At 39.9% G+C, this 21,331-nt stretch overlaps 1 protein-coding gene across 1 annotated transcript in view; it reads left to right on the forward strand.

The window, feature by feature from the left end:
* Window positions 1–21,331, forward strand: part of exoc6b (exocyst complex component 6B) — a 113,364-nt gene that overhangs the window by 889 nt on the left and 91,144 nt on the right. The window contains exons 2-5 of the mRNA XM_030076727.1: window positions 17,668–17,833; window positions 18,825–18,872; window positions 19,005–19,095; window positions 19,559–19,604. Coding sequence (XP_029932587.1) covers window positions 17,668–17,833; window positions 18,825–18,872; window positions 19,005–19,095; window positions 19,559–19,604 — 351 coding nt within the window. The remainder of the gene's footprint in view (window positions 1–17,667; window positions 17,834–18,824; window positions 18,873–19,004; window positions 19,096–19,558; window positions 19,605–21,331) is intronic.

The raw sequence follows: 21,331 nt of genomic DNA on the forward strand, positions 1-21,331 counted from the left end.
TTCAACTGTTTTAGTCTCATAAATATGTTGGTTATAACATATCAAAAGTCCTAAGAAATCCCAGTGGTGGAAAGTATTGAAAAATGCTGAAATAGGTGATGTCTCCATTTCCCATTGACACCCATGTTAAAACAATGATTTATGTAAACTATGCAAAAAGTTCTGCACCGCTTTTTCAGTCTATAATTTCTCCCCTTTATTTATACAAGATAGTGTTGTATCTTATACCTTTATAAAGCCTGATTCGTCCTCTTTCCAATGAGATACAACTTGTAAGGATCCTGAATTTATGGAATGAATGACACCGGGAATTGTGTGGGAAGCAACCCATTTTTTTTTTTTGACAAAATCCCCTCCGATATTTTTTCAGTTGATCATTTCTCCCATTTAACAATACCGATTGGTGTTGTCTTTCATACCGTTAGAAAGCCTGATTAGTCCCCTTTTCATTGAGAAATAAGTTGTAAGGATTGTCAATCGATTGATATGACCAACATGGCTAAACATGTCCCCTAGCCCCCTTTTTGATGGGAGCAAAATCCCATTCCATGTGTTGACTTTTGATATGTTATAACCAACATATTTATGAGACTAAAACAGTTGAAAGAGTTTCTGTTGCAATTTTTCCTAGGTCACTTTGCATAATGCCTATACTAGTTCAGTCCAGTTAAACACAAAAGGCCCTTGGGGAAATTTGTTCTGTAAAATGAAGCTGATATTTGTCATGCTCTTTGAGTGCTTATGAATGTTGTGACTGTTGATGCACAGTTTGGAGTCAGTTCATAGCAGTTGCCATTGGAAGCCATGCTTTTGCATTGCTCAGAGTGTGGTTACTCCCGTTGACATTAAGAGGAACTGCTGATTTTAATTGCATGTGTTATTCCACTTTGGTCATGCTTTTTGGCCACCTCTGTGGTTTCATGTCCTCTTTGTGGCAGCTGAGAGGTTGTCTTGATTCAGTGTTTGTTCCACCATAGGGCAGTACATAAAATGGTTCAGTGCTTTATTTGTGCTCCGCTTTCATGTGAGATGATGCAGAAACACGATATGCTTATCTCCTGATTCGATACTATCACAACAGATAGATAGATGGATAGATAGATAGATATACTTTATTGATCCCAAACTGGAAAATTCTTATATATACTCAAGTGCTGATTTGATATGTATTGAGATTCTACCAATATTGTTTAGTGTATGGATGTAAAGTGTCATGAGGCTCTGATTATCTTAAAAGTCACTATAGGTCATTTTATATAGTGATGACAAGTTTCAAACAATGGTCTCACCTAGGGATGCACATGGTTAACCGTTTAACCGTTAACCGATAACAGTAACTCTAACCGATTAATACTAACGGTCAATTTTGTTTTTAAGCTACGTAATTCAATCAACTCATGGGGGCGTGTCGACAGGTGCAACACATGCCATCACGTGCTTTCCATCACAGCCCACTTTACAGCGAAGATGAAGAGAGCAAAAAGGTGTACGCAGTGCTGTTTGAGATGAGAAAAATCCTGATATTTTGTTGTTTTTGTTCATTTGGTTGATGTTTATTTGGCTGTTTTTGCACATTTAAAAATAAATAAATAAAGCCCATGAGAATTTTTTTGTCACGGCACTTTTGAATGGGTCACAGTACTCAAAAAAATAAAAATAAAATAATAGGGGAGGCAACCGCCATTCCGACATCCCTCCAATCTATTATTAAAAACTCCTGAAACGGGAAATATAATATGTCTAGTACACGTATTAATGTAACTCGGGCTAGTGTGAAACATGTTAGATTCATGTCTGAATCTCAGGGATCACTGACTGTAAGCAGAAACACAGTGTCAGTGACCTGTCACAGCAGCCAGCTGGAGCGCAGCTCTCCATTGAGCCCGTGTGTCTCCATGCACGCTGGCATCATATGCAACATTAATATTACAGATATCAATGACGGCTCTGCAGATGACACCTGAAGTCACTGACTAATTCCAGTCTCCTTCGTGTTGTACAGTAGGGGAGGGTGTGTATCCTTGTATGCAATTACGCACAAAACACACATTACATTGAATATTATTATTTTATTTTTTTTTTTTTATCTCCAGACACGTCGCGGGTCGTCCAGGTTTACAGTAAAATTGTTCGGAATGAAGCCGCATCATCCAGATAAACATTGAGCTCCATCAGAACTGTTTAAAAATCAGATTTCAGAAGCTCAAACTTTATTTTGGAAATGAAGCAGAACACACAATTAAAGAAATCACCAGCGCGCTCGCTCTCGACATAATTTAAAAAGCAATAGCAGACGATTGAAGCCTACAGTACTGTTAATTATATCTAAAGCTTGTAGCTTTTTTTTTTTTACATTTTAGATGAGTAATTTGCCGTCATTGTAAATCTGCAGTTCAGCACCGGACAGCGCCCAGTCAGTGACTCTCTGGGCCCTATCTTGTGCCACCCGCTATCCGCTGCCACTACCCGCTACCCGCAAATTGCGGTTTTAGGAACTTCCACTAAACGGTATCTTGCGCCACCCGCTACTCGCTATCCGTTATGCCGACTCGTCATTTGCGCCTGGAGGTGTGTCCGTGGGTGTGTTTCATGCGCTATCCCTAAACTTGCTATCTTGCGCACACACTTTGTGTGTTGGGCTGTTACGAGAGCGAGCCCAGGCGGCTTCAATGCGCGCCCCGACGGAGCCTCGCCACGCACACGGTCGGACTGATACCGGGACGCCGCCGGAATGGACTGAGTATATTACTCATATAGACTGTTTAGAGGAAAGACTGTTTTAATTGGACACTATCGCCAGCACGTTTTATTGTTTTATCATAAGCCAGCAGCTGTGCTATAGCCTATTTTTATTTTTAATATTTTATTTGCCCAGTCTACCTTGTCAATAAATTAGTTTACACATAGTTCCCCCTCTGCCTCTTGTGTGTGTGTGGTGTGTCCCGGGGATTTTACTCAATCAGTACAACCTTGTGACACGTCCACTTGGACACATGCGGCTCCACCTCCCGAATTAACTCGCCTATAATATAATATATAATATGTATATAAAGCCAACTTGCTTTAGCCTCAGTAGAACCCCTGAGAAAATCTACCTCCCTCTCTCCATCGCGGGTTTAGGATTTAGGATTTAGGATAGCGCATCCTGCCCTTAAAGGCAATGGCACCTGGCACACTGATTGGTTTAACTGGCGTAACGCCCAAAACACACCTATGCATAATATAGCGGGTAGCGGAGGTGTTTTGCGGATAGCGGGAGGTGCACAAGATAGCAACTTTTACGGGGGAACGCCTCTTCGTAAATCCTAAATCCGCAAATAGCGGGTTTAGGGAGTCTGGCGCAAGATAGGGCCCTCTGATTCCAACCTTTCGTTACATGGAAAGCCTTGTCGGAATGGTGGGACGTTTGTGTGTCGGAATAGCGGTATTTCGGGATGGTGATATGTCTAAATGGTGGTATGTCGGAATGGCAGCATGTCGGAATGACGGAATGTCGGAATGGCAGCATGGAAGGGCATTTAAATCTTATCGGTTAACGGTTATTAATCGTTAAAGGGCGTCGGTTAACGGTCATAAAAAAAATCCAAAATGTGCATCCCTAGTCTCACCACAATGAAATGACTCCTGTGGGGCCTAACATCATCACAAATGACTCAAATGTGGCTCACTGAATCCACACGAGTCTCAGCTTTCCAGTCAAACCCAATTTATGCAACTCCAAGACTGTTTAGGCCCCAGTCTGCACAAATACACCATTTTACAACAGGCCAAAAGAAGAACACATTTGGACTGCATGGTTTGTGGCCCAAACTGCATGGGATTAGCATAAGGTGGGCATGTCTGCAAAGAGGAGACCCGAGGGTGCCCAGAGAGCCCATTTTCATTATGATATCTGGAGGTCATAGGTCAAGGGAAACCACTGAAAATAGCCATTACAGTTTTTCCTTCGACTAACCCTTGCAGACTCAAAATTGTTCCATTAATAATAAATAAAAAGCTTTAATATTTATGTGAATAATATTTTCCTCCACTCCTGCTATATCAATTTTGGAATACTCCCAAACTACAGGGGATTCTTTGTGAAACTGTTATTGTTGGGTTTACTTTATTTACCGACTGTTATTTTAAAAATACCCTGATTTGTTTTAATAATCATGACTGTAAGAATAGGTTTCATTCAGTTAACACTGGGGGGTGTGCTATTTTTGAAAAGGATGTTGTCATGGTCCCGTCACTGATAAATGAATATAGGAGCACCGTTGTTAGTTAGGTTTGGCCAGTGAAGAAGACATGATGTCCTTGGCCTGCAGTCTTCATTGTCCATAGAGGAAACAGGCAGTGAATGAACAGGGAAATACAGCAGGGCAACACGGCTACCGAGGGCCTATTAAAGGTGTGTGTGTGTATGTGTGTGCGTGTGAGTGTTTATTTTATTCTCTCTCATTATTGTTTATGTCTCTGTTGACTCTTTTATTGGTCCCACTCCTCAAAGTCAACCTTATTTGAGCTTGTTATTCAGGATGATTAGTTCATTTGGTATTTTAGAAGTTTGGTGCAAGAGGTGTGTGTGTGTGTGTGTGTGTGTGTGTGTGTGTGTGTGTGTCTGTTCTCTTAAAAGCCAGTCACTGTATTATGTGACACCTCTTGCTGCCATGTTCTTGTGCGTGTGTGTGTGTGCCAATGGTCAGTGACTCAGGCAGACAGCAAGAATCATTCTTTCTCTCGCTCTCTCCTGCAGACGCACACACACACTCGCACATACACACCACTGTGTGATGTTTCATCTCTTCCAGCTTCTCTCTCCCATCTGACTGCAACTCAGTATTTCCACTTCAACCAGTGCTCTCTCTCTCTCTCTCTCTCTCTCTCTCTCTCTCTCTCTCTCTCCGACACACACTTTAAATATAATAACATCGTTTTATTTTAGGACCCACCAGTTAACTCGTTGGCTCCATTTAGCACAGAGGGATGTCTTTTATAGGCAAATAAAAAATATCTAAGGATCTTAAAATAGCCAAGGATGCAAATTTAGTTTCATAACTAAATTTGTGTGTGTGTGTGTGTGTGTGTGTGTGTGTGTGTGTGAGAGAGAGAGTGTGTGTGTTTATGTTCTTTACTACTGAGCTCCTTCAGAGCAAAAACAAACACCTCCATATTGTTTTTTTTTATCTCTTATGAACCAAAATAACTTCAAACCTTTTTTTTTTTTTTTTTTTTGAGTCCTGCTCTTGTCAGCACACACTTTTCAGAGATGACAACATTGTTCTCGAACATAGTCTGTTGTTGTCTTTTTCTGTTCTTTTATGCCAAAGATAGACAACATTAAAATGAATCAGACATATTTGATTTAAGTGTTGGTGTGTCTTGGCTGTGGCTGGTAAAAATCAACTCTGTTAGTCACTGTGGTAGGTGGTAGATTGTCATCAATCTTGTTTTTTGTACTGTTGTGTGCTTTGTTTGACTTGCTGCAACAGTGGATCATGTTACTCGTAGTTAATTTAGCTTGTGCTTACTTCAGGTGCTGTACATTTCCAAGTGTTTTAACGACTGTTTAGAGGAATTTTTAAATTTTCTGTTTGCATAACAATGCTTTTTTTTTTTTTTTTTTTTCATCAGATAGCCAGCACAAAAAACATACGTAACAGAAAAAGGAATAAATGCAAAAAAATACACCCATACACTTAAACATAAAACATAGAAGCAAAGCAACTTTTTAATAAAACCAGCTGTAAATATGATGATTAAAAACTGCATCCAGAAGAAATGCAGTTGTTAATTTGTGTGCAGGTGAGACAAATGCAGTGAGGGGTGTGGTAGCAGTAAAGGAAACTATGAAGCTTCAATCACTTTGTTTCCTGTTAGTCTATAGTAGCTTTGATTTGACCCACCCTGGTAGCAGCTTCACCACGTAAGCCTTTTCAAAAGCGAGGAAAAAAAACAGGTAGGTGATGTAAGCTGGCTGTGCTGGTGTGTGTGTGTGTGTATGTGTGCATAGCAACAGTGTGCAGGTCTAGGCTGGCTGCAGCATTCCTCTCACTGACAGCAGCAGAGATCTGACAGGACTGAGAGTAATCAATCAGGTCTGCCAGTCCCTCAGCTTACATACTCACCTGAACTGAAAGAGGAAACGCTCAGACAGTGTGTGTCAGCCTTTACCCTGTTTCAGTCTGGTTTATATGTGTATGGAATAGGGATGCACTGATTGTGAAACTCGGGGCCAATACCAGCATTTAAAATAACAATTTGACTGAATCATACATAATTTTTTAACTGAAATGAATGTGTTTGATAGTGAAATACAGTCATACTAATTTATGGAATAATCTTTAATATAACCTTCTTTCACGTGACCAACATTCCTTTTGTGAAAAATGTTGTTGTTAGCCCAGTATGCAACAATCTACTCCCTCAAATTTCTCCTTATCCTATTCTAGTTTCTTGCCAAAAACAAAATTTTGTAATTACATTTGAACTCATCATAATAACATCATAATTTATCTTGGTGGTAATGGTAACCAGAAGCCGACAGCAGCTTAGTGAGACCCGGGTGTCAGGGAACGGTGACCCTGTTCCAACTCTGATTTGGATATCGATCCTCCTCCCTGTTCCGTCCTGACTTGTCGGCCTACTCAGATCCAAAGATGTGATTCCCTGGTGTTGGCGGGTAGTTTGTGTGTCACTTTCATCAGGGACAGTGGCTCTGTTCACTCTCTGTAAACAATAACTGCAAGAGAGGAGATGCTCAGTTGTAGTCAGCGCACGGTAGTGGAATACACTGGTTGTGGTCGCTATAGATGTGTAGTAGATTCAGTTTGTCATTTTCTAAGTGACAGGCATAATAAATCATAATAATATCCCCCCAAAAAACTCTTTTGTCCTTGGAGGTGGCCCCAGAAGGTGTTTGCCCATCCCATACACATTTTTACATTGATGGGATGCCATTAGTCTTGATCCTTGAACAAAATGTATGAATAAATATTGGCCATTGCCACCAGTGAATGTCATCTCATTGGCTGATAGGCTGATGACAGCCAACATGGCCAATATTGGCTGATACCAATATTCCCTAACATCTCCAATATGGAAGTATGTGCAGCCAAAAACCTATACGGATCAGTCAGGCAATCCCCTTAGGTTATTTACTGTACATTAGGGATGTGGACAAAATCAAATATTACGATATCTTTGACCCAATACCTCTATTGATATTATGATGATATTGTAGTGATGACTATTAGTGCTTTCGTAAGATATTTGCATACACAAGATTTTTGATACAGTCATTACTAATGTGGATATGATGACCAAGTAGGTAGAAGCAAATAGAAGAACAGCAAATCTGACCAGTTCAGAAAACTACCACTGTATCACACCTTTTAAAACAGACCACACTTCTACCATATCACAATATCCAAAATCCCAGACAGTATCTTATTTTTCTATAACGATATTAGTGTAATATCAATATATTGCCCAGCCCTACTGTATATTCACATTAGACTGATATTTGGACTACTATTTCCATCGTACCCCACAGACCAAAGGCTGGTCATTGGGGTCACTTGGTAAGGCTGCATTCACACTGAAAACATATGAATTTAAGATGTTCTTCTCTTTCATGTGACACAGCTCTGATGTCTTCTAGTCAGCGTGAGTAGTAAAAAGCTGCATGGAATTACACTTTTCCAACTGTGACTTGGAAAACATGACCATGTGTTACAAAACTCGACCTGCATGCAGCTTTTATTCACAAGAAAATATTGTCTAGAAATTTGAATCGATGTAAATCAGCCACCTAATACAGCTGTCATAATTATAATAAGAGGTCACAGGGGCAGGTTTTAGAACAGAAGATCAGGGGACACAACAGTGGAAAGAAGGTGAAATAGTCGACTTGACTGATGTTTAGGTGTGTGACTTGTTTCAGTTCAAGATGAAGAGGCGCACTGTAACTAAAATGCGTTGTGACTAGCAGGAGAATCAGCAGGAGCAGGTAGTGAACGGATGGGATGTACTTGCTCATGCGCGTCTTTTCAACACTGCTGTCAGTTCACATTGGCATCAGATGTCATTTTAAAAATCAGATTTTTAGCAACGATTCAAAATTGATCGTGAAGGCTGACAGTGTGAATGCATCCTTAAACTCAGAAACTACTGTCACATGCGTTTATGTATGTTTGCTTGTATTGATCTGCATCTGTGTACTAGTGCTGTTATCAGTTAGTCATTTATCAAGCAAAAATGCCAAACATTTGTTGGTTGCAGCTCTGTTCATATCATCATAAAATTAATCATATGTTTGGCCGCTGGTTCAACTAAGGAAGCAATTTGAAGACATGGCTTTGGGCTTTATTTTTCACACTCCATACCCGAAATTATAAAAAAAGATCAGTAGATTAATCCACAATGAAAATAACCATCAGTTGCATGCCTATTATCTATACCTGCTCCTGTAGCAGTTGACTATGTTAGAGTAGCCAGTATCCAAACTATCAGACAGGAGCTGCGCTAATCAGTCAGTTTCTATCTGTCTGTTTCTTCTACTCCCTCTGTCTACCTTCCTTACGGTCGATGAGGGAGCACTTGTTCCAATCAGCAGCAATTATCTTGAGAAACACACACACGCACGCACACACACAGTCACTCACTCACTCACTCACTGAAGTACAGATTCAGGGCCTAGACGCTGGTGTCCTTAGGGAGGCTGTGATTGCAAAAACAATATTGAGAACTTTTTTATGGAGGAGCGAGAGGAGAAAGGGGGAGAGAGAGAAGTTTAGGTGATTCTGAGTACACGACAGTTTTTGACAGTATCTCAGCTGGCCAGGGCTGAATTCTGCTAAGATGGGTGTCAGTGTCAGCTGGAAAAAATATCACAATTTATGCAGATAATACGGCAGGCTGTGACATAGCAGTGAATACATTATCAAGTTGTTTAGTTCTTCATATTCTTTGCAGTGCATCTAAACACAGCAGCACTTCCTGTGTATTTATAGCATTGTGTGCACTTGTTATTGTGAATATGATTCATATTAGCACCTCATGAAAATACGCTCATCTGCCTCCTTCTTATGTTTCCTGTATGCCTTACACTGTCACCCACTGCACGTATATAGGCTATGTGTATACTTTTCATAATGGTTCTACTATTACATACTGAGTTTTTTATGTTTCTGTTTGTTTGCATCTTTATGTTTATGTACATATGTTTTATTGCACATATTTCATATTTAGTGATCCGTGTTTGTATCTTACATCTACAAGTAGCAAATGTGTGTAAATAGATTCAATTCACATGCTTTCCCGTCCTTACAACTCTGATGTTTTTATAACCCCACATTTGTTTACATTTTGTCTTTTATGTTACTATGCCATTTTATGGCAGGTGTTTGTACAGCTCTGATGGCACAGAGAAGGCTGTGATGGCACTGAACTCTTATTATGATCATGCAGTGATGTTGCTTTTGAAGTGATTGAGGTGTGGCAGAAGTGTGTGTGTGTGTGTGTCTCTCTCTCTGTCTGTCTGTCTGTCTGTCTGGAGTCTCAGCAGATTGTGGCAGACAGATCGATGGATAACAACACATTAGTGATCACCTAAAATTAGGTGGTAAAGTTCTTGTGGCGCCATTTATCCACTGCAACAGTAAATAAAGAATACATGAAAAACAGTTGTTTTTCACTGTTTTGTTGGTAATGAAGTTAAGAAGTTTTTCCTCTTGACATATTTCAGAGAAAACTGTATAGGCCTATTAAAGGAATACTTTACCCACAACTGTATATTTTGTATCATTCACTCACCAGAGTTGTCTTGAATGTGTGACAAAAGTTTTTAAGCTCATGTGTCATGGAGAGTTTGACAGTTTGAATTTGAGAAGTCACCGATCAACTCCATGTTCACAGAAACAGCTATAGCTTTTGGGAACTTAATTCTCCATGAGGCGTGTGATTTAAACCTTTTTTTTTTTTCACTGAGTAAAGGATACAAAATATGCACTTTCTGGGTCATGTACTCCTTTATTTTGTCCTCTGAAAATTATTCTTGGCAGATAATTGGTAAGTGAGCCAAAAACTCAATTAAACATTGCTGTATGATTGTCGTTTTTTTTTGTTTTTTTTTTCAGCAGCACCCATACAGTTGCTTGTGTTGCTTTGTCAAACATTTGAGTTCATATTTGACTCTGTCTCTCATGTTTCCTGTATGTGGCTGGTAGTGTTGCTCCTCTGTGGTGCCTCAAAAAAATTGCTCAGTGTGTCACAACCCTAAAGTTTCTTATCTGGAGTGTGTGTCTGAGCTCAGTCCGAGGTGTGTTTTGTGTGTTGTATAGGCTAATCTAATCAGTTAGCTGCAGTCACACTGCTGCAAGCACGGAGAACCCATTCCCTCTGTGTGTGTGTGTGTGTGTGTGTGTGTGTGTGTGTGTGTGTGTGTATGCACTCTGCTCCACCCTGTATTTAAGTGTGTGTATCTGGTGAGTTGAGCCAAATTTAGGCATTAATCATAGGGAAGCTGTATATGCTCATGATGTGGATATGCTCGCTCTCCTATACAGTCTGCTATTTTTTCTGTGCTTTTGCTCTGCTCTGCTCTGTTTTTGATAAAGGTAAAAAAACAAAATGTTATGAATAAAGTGTTATGATACTACAGAGATGCCCTTATCTACAATCTGTGTTTTCCAGATGTAAGAAAACATGCTTTTTCTTTTCTACAGACCTCAGGAAAAATCACACCACCATCATTTTTATAGCTTTTTCAGTAAATATGAAAATTAGAATGCAAAAAACATCATTCTTGCTAAAATTGAGTCATATCGCCATTTCAATATCTGTCAAATTAATTGCAGGATGAGTATTTTTAGCCATATTCTGTTCTATGTTGTCCTGTCCTGTTCTGTTCTGTTCTGCCCTGTTCTGTTGAAATATGATAAAACAGAGTCCAAGTTGCCAGAGGACAACGCAGTGGCTCAGTTATCGTTTAGACCGAACACTGCCTGTTCATCTGCAACTAATTCTGCTGTTGAAACCATTTTAGCCTGTTCGCCGGTGGTGTTTTGGTCCTCCGGTGGAACATTCACACTGCAGCTGACTGCAAACTCGGAGCGCATTCATCATGGGCTGGAGGGTTCACAAGGACGTTCTCTCTCTCTGTGTGTGTGTGTGTGTGTGTGTGTGTGTGTGTGTGTTAGCAGGGATGTGCTAGTAAGAGAGGCTAGGGAGCAGCTTGCCACAAGCTTGTTACAGAGCACACTCACACACACCCCGCTGAGTCATCACACTTACACATGCACGCACGCACACACACATATTCAGGCTAGTGTGTGTGTCTCATGCGGGTTAAAATCCTATTTAGCCAGCTGTCGTTCAGTCAGCAACTTGTTCCCAAAGATCCTTAGGTAGTACACACACAAACACACGCATACTCTCTCTCTGTCTCTCTCACTCTCTCTCTCTCTCTCTCTCTCTCTCACATGCACACACACACACACACACACACACACACACACAAACAGCTGTCGGCACTAATGATGTCGCAACTGAGTGCAACTTTCCTGAACTTCGTCTTTTTCTCTCCCTCTCTGCAGTTCAGTTTTCCAAATCCATCCACCTCTCCACTCCTCCTCTTCCTAACTCTCCATCTCTCCATCCCCGTTGCTCCCCTCTGTCTTCCCTTCTGTCTCTCTCTTCTTATTCTTAGCATTTTTTCACTCACACACACAGGAAGAGAGACTGAGATAGAAACCGGAGAGGACTAACCTCTAAGATGTTGTTTTTCCCCCTTTCAGTCATTGTTTGTTCATATTTACTTAGTCATATGTTTTGCCTCAGACTTTTGCAGTGTTCACCGATGTTAAACCATGCAAGTAAAGTTATTTGAATTGAATTGATAGAGATTGAACGGGATGAAGAGTAAAAAGAGTGACAAAACAAAGAAAAGAAAATTAGAAAATAAGAGCTGTTCCTTTTTTTTTTTAACCAGTTCTGTTGGCAATCAAGGGATTGCAACATCTAAACCTCTGGCTCTGCTTACGGTAGGCTGAAATGGATATAAATAAAGCCTTTCACAACAGAGGGGAGTAAACAATCACTCAGTTAATTGATAGAAATGTAATTGAGTATCCTTTCAATAACTGATTAGTAATTTCAGCTGTAAAAATGTCAAGCATTGTCTCATTGCAGCTTCACTGAGATCACTAAGATGATAAGATTGTCCGCCCTGTTTTTTCTGAATTAATGAGATAATTATCTATACTTAGAAAAACAACCGAATGCAAGTGAGGTAGCTGGAAGGGCCTAATCTATAGATTAATCAACAGTGAAAGTCATCTTTTGTCTCTTGCTTTCTTGGCTTGAAGGCATGACATTTTGGCCTTAATAACTGGGAGTTTTGCTGATTGTTTGCTGGGATTACACTGTCCTCCATTGTTGAGTGCTTTGAGAATGCCAGCAGCTCAGGGGGAAGAGTTTAGAAAGCCAGAAATCTCAGCAGATGGAGAGATAAAGTTGAATCTTTGGTGTTTTTCAGCATCGATTTGAGCCCCTTGCAGATATGTTATGGCCATTTTGTGCTATGGTGCAGTATAAACCTTACTTATTGCCCCTTTAAATGACATAAAATCAACACTTCCCCTCCTCGTTACACTGTCCTCCTGAAATTAAACAGAAAAGCCCACAGATAAAGGTTTTGGGTGGATGCAGGACCAAATTAAATAATGAAAGCACAGAGTTGTTAAATTTTTGGACGTGTCATTGTAAGCTAGCTTTCACTCCATATGCTTTGATTTGTTTACCTCCTCAGGCTGTGTGTGGTGACACAGTCCACTGTTCACTCCGTCTGCTGTCTTATCCCATTCTTCAAATAAGCAAGTAAATGGCATATTGAATCATGTATAATCACATATTTCTATACCGGTTTCCAAATAAATACATACCATGAAATACTGCTCTGTTGGCAGTGTTTAAGTATTCAATTTTGTTTGGTGTGTCTGCTGCACAGACGTCTTCTGTTTTTTTTTCACCCCTCAAATCATCAAGATTAATCATTGAATGACTCATAATCACGATTTTGAGCAAAATAATCTGGATTATCATTTTATCCATAATTATGCTGACCTGTTTAACAGCTTGTAACAACCGACCCATGTTGATGATGTCATCAGAGAGAGATGATAAATGAGGAATGCTGACTAGCGAGTCTCCCTGTCTCTCTCGCCCTCTCTCTCTATCTTGCTCTCTCATTGCTCACACACAGCTAAAATGTAGTGGACTGATTTGCTTCTGCTGTGGCAAATTATTTTAAGCAAGTTCTGATTTGTTCATTTGTTCATTTGCTCATCTGTCCTTGTGTTCTGCTTACCCTTGCATTCATCTATTCATTCATTTAGCCTATTCATTAATTCACTCACTCATTTGTGTGTGCAGTTATTCTTACTTTTAATCAGAGGCTCATTTCAATAGTAAGTCAATCATTCACACATTCACTCAGAAAGTATCATTGTTTGCCAAGGGCAGTGGTGACTATACAGACTCTGAACTTTGGTGGACACACACGCACACACACATACATACATACACACTGGCAGCAGCTGGCTTTTGGACCAGTACTATAAATATAAAGGCAGTCACAAGCTGTGTGTGTGTGTGTGTGTGTGTGTGTGCGTGTGTGTCTAAAGGAAGCCCCTTGTGGCGTCAGACCTGCTCTATTGTACGAGTCGGGCATTTCCTGGTCAACAGGAGGAAGGGGTGGGGGATTCAAGCCATACTCAGGTGTGTGTGTGTGTGCGTGTGTGTATGTGTGCTGTACTTGAATGGGAAGGACACAGGAAGAAGTGAACACTACAAAACAGGCTCGTACACAGACACACAAACACAACACTATAATGGTGTCAGTTCAAATCCTGGTTTGAAATATGCGTGAGGAGTGAATGAGTAGCTGTCTCCCCCTGCATATGGAGTTCAAACAGTGATGGGAAGAACCTTGAAAAGTCAGTAAATATGAAAACTCAATTTCTTGGATCCACAAAAGTGACTGAAATATGAGAAAAGCAAAATCCACTCGGTTAAAGATTGATTGACCAATAAAAAAAAAATAACAGAGGGTGAAACCTTGGGTTTAGTGGCATGGTGGTGCTTAGGATTTTTGTTGTGTGTGTGTGTGTGGGGGGGGGGTGTTCATGCATCAGTTTGCAGCAGTCTGGTAAAAGGAAGAAAATAGATTATCTTACCTCTGTGAGTAGATTCTGTCCACATTTTTGGTCAAACCAATTGCATATTGTGCTTCGGCTGAGACTGGAATTTAAAAAAAAAAATTACATAGATGCACTTCTCTTACTCATTTGCTTTAGAAAGAGTGTTAGGAAGACTATGTACTATTTGAAATACAGACTTTCATATAGTATTAGTAAAAACAGCTTTTCAGTGGCAACTATAGAAAAGCTTTTATTTTGGTTATTGAAATTAAGCTGAAGTTCTGGAGAGGTCATGGAAACAGTCATTGGTGAAAAAGTGTGTAAATTCTGCAGGCAGCAATTGCGCAATGCTCTTAGCCCAGTTTGCTTCATTGGAGGAGTCAATAACAGCTCCAGTGTGTGAACTTGTGTGCAACTGTGAATGTGAAGCTGGCTGCTGCTGATTATCAGTGCAATGACGCCCCCTGCTGGTGTTACAGTGTAGATGTACATTGTTTAACAATTAAACCCTCTACTTCTGTTCCTTTGTATTCTGCTATTTCTCTGCTGTTTTTATTGCTGTGTTGCTCTTGTTTTTGGTAGGAATATTATGGCCAATATCACCAAAGAGATAAAGAGTGCTGAGAAGAAAGGAAAAAAATTACCTTCGCCTTTTTTGTGTCAAATTGAGATGTGTCATTTAACCATAGCGACTAAAGTCTCGCCCCTTAGTTTTCGCCTTTTTATCTTTTACAAGCTCCGTATGTAATTTATAGTACAGGACTCTCAAATGTTGTTTGAATTATAAACTTTTTTTTTTTTTTTTTTTTTTTTTTTTTTAACCTATGTTGCATAATGAATGGATATATTTGGATCATATTTTGTCTTTATATATATTCTTTTAAAATGGGTCTAAGTAATTTAGGTAGGAATGACGAACTACAGGAATGACATATTTCATATCATACAACTGCCGTTTTCGATCAAGCAATCTGATTGGTTGAGAGCCATAATGGAACGTCACGGGAACCGCATGACTTCACCTGTATTACTCCACTACAGCCGCTGTCAAACTAACAGATGAGTAGCCTAATAATTCCGTGATTTTTAAGCTAACAACCGTCAAAAGCCGATTTAATTAACATTTTTCGTGTGTCTACAGTGAGTGAAACTGCCTTTTTTTGTTGTTGTTTTGGGTTATGAGTGTCTTCAGCTGGAAGGGGACAACGGAAACAGCACAACGTCGCCGTTGATAACGGTAAAGATACCGAGTCAACTTGTCAGTTTAACGGTCACAGAAGTGATTACAACGAACCGGACAAGGGAAAAAAACAGGTGTCTACCACTGAAATACAGCACGGGTTCTCCACTGCTTTAATAATTAGCTTGTAAATAATATAACACTTGACCTAAAAACGGTCAAAAAAGAGGAGTTGGGGAGAATACTAGCCCGTACTCCGTCACTTGAATCACTTTAATGGGTCTGGGTGTAACAGCAGAGGAGAGCTCTGTCAGTAGCTGCCAGAGCTTCAGAGCTGGACTTCAGAGGTCAAGATAATTGTCATGTTATGGGCTGATAGTTTGGTGTTTAGTGCCAAAATATGGAGGCCTTCCTTTGAGTTTTTCCCCTTTTCAACAGTAGTATCATTCAGTAATCGGCTGTACAGTTGCCTTTACCCAAGACTCTCCCAAACTTTCTTGTTCTTGTTCTTGATCATCACCGTCATCATCATCATCTTCTTCTTCTTCTTCTGCTTCTTCCTCTTCAGACCGTCCCCAACAGAACAATCAGAGGTTTTTATTTTACTGAAATTTGAGTCCACAGTGTATAAAAACATTTGACTGTAAATGCCATTGTCCACTTAAAGTGTAATTTCTTGCTTGATAAAAGTCCAAATTACTTAAAACTATTGAGAATATTGTGTAATGCTCAGTTGCTCACTGTGTCAAATTTCAAAATTTTATCTCAACAAGATAATTTTCTGCCAGAATTGGAATTTTGCTCCAATGCAATACGTTGTCCCCAATGTATATCATAGCCCCCTGGGAAATCAGAAATTCAAAAACAGAAGGATTTCTGTTCTTAAATAATACACATAAACACTCACTTATTAGAAATACCAGCATATCGATGGTATTTCTAATAAATTCTATTTTTTTCCCCACAAAATGACTTTTACATTGATTCTATCTCCATCCTAAGATGAGCTTGGACTGGTGCCCTACACAGTTCCCATCAGCCAGTCCAGGTGGCACATTGTGAGACGAGCTTCCGAGTGTTATAAAGATGCAGTGTCCTCCACCTGACGTGGCACGAAATGATAATTGTGCTGTTATTGCTGTTGCTTAAGCTCAAAAACCCCCAGTTCATAAGGTATTTTGAACAAAATTTCCATCAGAAACCTTTCTAATTTTAGTGTTGTATACAAATCTTCCTCTTTTTGTCATCTTCTAATTTTTCCTCTTCATTTTCATCTACTTCTTCCACAGCTTCTCCACAACTTCTGCTCATCCTTGTGCCACTGGCATTTTAAAGAGCTTTAATTTTGAGATTCCACATCAAAATGGCCTGTTAATATAAAAGATGAAATCGGACGAGTTCTACTTGAAGTGAAGATTTTCCTTGTATATGCTGTCTGAGTTTTACTACACTTCTCTTCAGAAATGGTAATAATTAGCTTATACACTGCAACACAGCATAAAGGCTGGCTGGGCTGTGTTTCAAAGTGGAGTTTTGTTTGACCACAGTTATGGAGACGGGGCTTGCTGGTGGTGAGCTACATCAGACTTTGTTTGAGACTGAAGGAAAATCATATCAGACTGATCAAACACTGCACGACCCAACAAAAGCAGATTGGTCATATTCAGCTTAGATAAGCAAACTCCAAAACATGCCAGTGGCCTCAGCACACTAACCCAGCATGACAGAGCATCTGTTGGGTGTTGGTGTTTGATGGTGTTACTGGCCTTAACAGGTATAATATTCCATGTATAGAATAAACAATATACCCTTAAGATTAGTTCATGTTGCTTAACAGCAACTTCCCATATGTGAAATTATACTTTCTCACAGATCATAATTAAAAGTCTTAATCACAACTTTATCTCAGTGTTTTATTGGAGTTCAAATCATTATACTGTTGTGTAAAAGCAATAGAGCACTTGAGGCTGTGTGTCTGTGTAGTGAAGGATGGCATGTCTGTGATTTGGTCGTAGGCAGAAACCAAGCTTAATTTTAAAATGTTTAAATCCATGGGACAGATGTTGCTGTGTTATCCTCCTGTTACTCTCACTGTACAAAGTGAAGGAGACCACAGATGTATCAGAAATTATTGTAAGCATAGGCACCATTCACACTTTTAACATGATCTTATCCCCTTCCCTCATCCCCCCTTTCCTCATTTCCACTCCGCTTTCCCTTTCCACCGTCCTGTATCTGCCTTTTGTCCTCACTGCATCCTTTCTAATAACTCTGTCTCTTCTTTTCTCCTCTTTTCTGTCCCAGGTCGGTGTATGATGGTCAGGAGCATGGCCTGTTCATGGAGAAGCTGGACGGCCGGATCAGGAACCACGACAGGGAGATCGAGAAGATGTGCAACCATCACTTCCAAGGCTTTGTTGACTCCATCACAGAGCTGCTCAAAGTGCGAGGAGAGGCTCAGAAACTGAAGGTAATAATGGGGAAAATGGAGGGAAAAAAATGAATGGAAAGCAGGGAAAGGAAAGGAAATAAATGAATCAATGTGAGCAAGAAAGAACGTGGAAGGACAGAGAGATTAAGAAATATTTTGAAGTGAAAGAGGAATGGAGACAGAAAATGAAGGTAGGTAATGATGGGACATTTGAGAGAGGAAGAGATTTACACATAATTACAATTCACCTTATTTGCATTTTTGTATGCGAGCACTTCCACACATAGGTCATGTGTTTCTGTGATACATGAAAAAGCACTCAAGTTTACAAAATGGTAGGGACAGTCATGCCCTTTGATGACAAAATAACCAGCACTGCAACAGTTTCTTACCTGACATGATGCTTCTTTTTTGTTTTGTTCTACCACTTTAGATGCAGATGACAGCTACTGTAGCATCAAGCGATGCATTATAGGATATATACAGGGTACAAAATGCTTCTGAGTGCTAACAGCAAATTATGTGGTGCATTTATTCTTGTTTGAGACATCATTTTATGCTTTTGTTGAGTGGGAACTCATGACACTTGTAGTGAACATTTGTGACGTTTATAGCGAACAGTGAGAGTGGTAAAGACATTTTACATGTTTTAAATTTCACATGTAAAGATGTTTTGAGACGTTGAGTAGAATTTTAAGTCCCTGTTTGTGTAGACAAAAAAAAATACAGGAGGACACTTGTATTTAGAAGGTTTAGACGTTTTATAGGCTTATGGTAAACATTGCATGGCAAGTCAGTGTGCCCATGGATTATCCCATTTCATTATAGGATTTCCCACTTCTGAAGTCAACATAAGCATCTGGCATGTGAACGTTCACTAAAGATCACAAGTGGGCACATGGAACTAATATCAAAAGATGTGCAAATGTGACTCGAACAGAAGCTGAAAGTAAATTTGATTAAGAATTAGAATTTCTGATATTTTTTTTTCTGATTCATTGCTTTTTTTTTTTTTTTTTTTTCTTTTCAGAGTCAGGTAATTGAGACCAACAGGCGTCTTCAAGATGATGGCAAAGAGGTGAGCTTACAGAGACATTGAACAACCACGCCATCCAATCAGGATATGTTGCTGGAGACTTCTTATCTGATTCTGATGAAGATTAAAAAAAAAAAATCTTGCTTTTTCCCACCACCTCTCTCCTCCTTTCAGCTCATCAGCTCCATGGAAGAGTTGAAACAGTGTCGAATGCAGCAGAGAAACATCGCTACCACCATAGACAAACTGACGCACTGTCTACCAGGTAAGACACACACACACACACACACACACACACACACACACACACACAAACACATGCACACATTCATTCATTCATACCAGATTTTAGGGTGGAGGGCACAGTGTGGAATACCTGTGTCATGGATGATGTGATTCTAGGTTCTTACATTTCAAGGATAAAGATCTTCTTTCCATTACCACCTTCAATTACCTCAGCGCACCTTCTCTCCTCTAATTTGATTTAATTAAATCAAGGAAGTAGAGGGCACAAAAAACAGAATACTTCAAAAGTCTCTCAGCCTCTCTGTCTGTAGCGGGTCTCAAATGACAGATTAAAGAATTCATGGACACAGACAGCAGGCGGTTTCCAAAACCTATATGACTGCATGTATTTTACCATGACCGCTCCTGGCACATGTAGTTTTGGTGTCATCATCCCCAGCTTCAAACATCTTTAATTTTCTCTTGCTTTTTCCCCCTCCCAGTCTTGGAGATGTACAGTAAACTACAGGAACAGATGAGGGCCAAAAGGTATGTCTGTCATTCTTGTTTCAGTGTTTGTGATGGGGTAAAAGAAGTAGAAGGGGTAAAAAAGGGGTAAAAAAAACAACAAAAAAAAAACATGTAAAAAAATGTCTTTGGTAAAGCTAAAAATAGAACCTTTGACCTAAAAAGACAGATCGTCTGTTCATGTAACAAGGTCTATGGTGAATGTAGCGAGAAAGTGAAATCCACCAGTATCATTTGTTTTCACAGTTACTGTACCATGGTATTTCAGTTAATTTGACATTGATATATTGATGTTAACAATGTTTCATGTAGCTCTTTAAAGTTGCACTCATATTTTAATGGCATACATGAATAGGAAATATGTTTTTGACTGTTTCTTTACTGTCAGTCCCATGTCAACCACTTGATGGAGCCAGAGCACTGAGAATAGAAAAGTTAAAGAGTTTTACTCTGAATCCCCAGGGTACTTTTTTACCCTGGAAATTACCTTTAAGGCAGCACTTCTTCAGCCTATAGCTGATTAATGGATTGACTAATGGCTGATTAATGTTGTTGGGGGTGGGGGGGGGGGGGGGGGGGGGGGGGGGGGGGGGGGGGGGGGGGGGGGGGGGCAGAAGGGTTATGAATTGAAGTGATTTGTTTTTTGATTAATCAGTTAATCAGGTTAGTTGATCAAATCTCAGACATAATGATAAATGGCCATTGTAAGTACCAGAGCCCAAATGAAAGATCTTAAAATTGCTTAATTAGTCTGACTACCAGCCAAAAATATCAAAGATTTCAATTTACAATGACAAGAACAAGTTTTGTGAAGCTGTAACCAGCCTATCTTAAAATGAACATTTGATTATAAAAATTATGATTGATTTTTCTGTCAATTGACTAATCAACTAATCATTTAAGCACTTCTCTGCACCCTTTTATTATGTCTTTCTCTCTGTCTGGTCTCTTACTGTTTATTGTTCTCTCTTCTAAGCCTAAATTTAACCTCTTCTTACACTCTGTCTTTCACTGGTGATCTCTGTCCTCTGCTTCTCTCCTTCTCTCTCTCTCTCTCTCTGCCCCTCTCTCTCTCCTCTTTGCCCTGGTCTTGACCTGTAAACTTGAGTCCGGTCGGTCATAAATTTCTCATTTGTTTGTGTGTTTTTCTGTATTCCCTCCATCCCATGGCTGCTTGGCTTCACAGAGAGCAGGGAGAGGTCAGCCAACACTGACTGGTACTAGAGAGAAAGTGTGTGTCTTTGTGTGTGTGTGGTGCAATGAAGTGGAGTGTTCAGGGTTTATTGCGTGGCTCCAGATCCCTGAGGTGTATCTGTGTATTTATTTCTCTCTCTCTCTCTGTGTAGGTGTGTTTCTCTCTCTCTCTCTCTGTGTGTGTGTGTGTGTGTGTGTGTGTATCTGTGAGTGCAAGCATCTGTGTTCTTTTAGTCATGCATCTGACGACTTGAAGCGTTATAGCTGTGCGTCTGTCACTCCTGCACATATCTCCTGTTTTTCCTGCACATTAGCTTTTTGCTGTGATGCTGCTAGGAACAAAATGGCCAGTTGCAGATGATACAGTGCGAGTCTGTTAAGCCAAAGTGTGAAAGATGTGGGTTAGGGTTACAGGTTTGTGAAGTGGACGGAGCCACAGGTTCTGGAAGTGTTTTTTCAAATTTGAGTTTTCCTTTTAATGATATCTGCAGTGTTCCTCAACAGAGAGTCCCAGTCAGTTGTCTACAGTGAGGAGTTAGGTTATGGCCATCTCA

The sequence above is a fragment of the Myripristis murdjan genome, chromosome 18 (assembly GCF_902150065.1).
Source record: "Myripristis murdjan chromosome 18, fMyrMur1.1, whole genome shotgun sequence".
Lineage (NCBI taxonomy): Eukaryota > Metazoa > Chordata > Actinopteri > Holocentriformes > Holocentridae > Myripristis > Myripristis murdjan.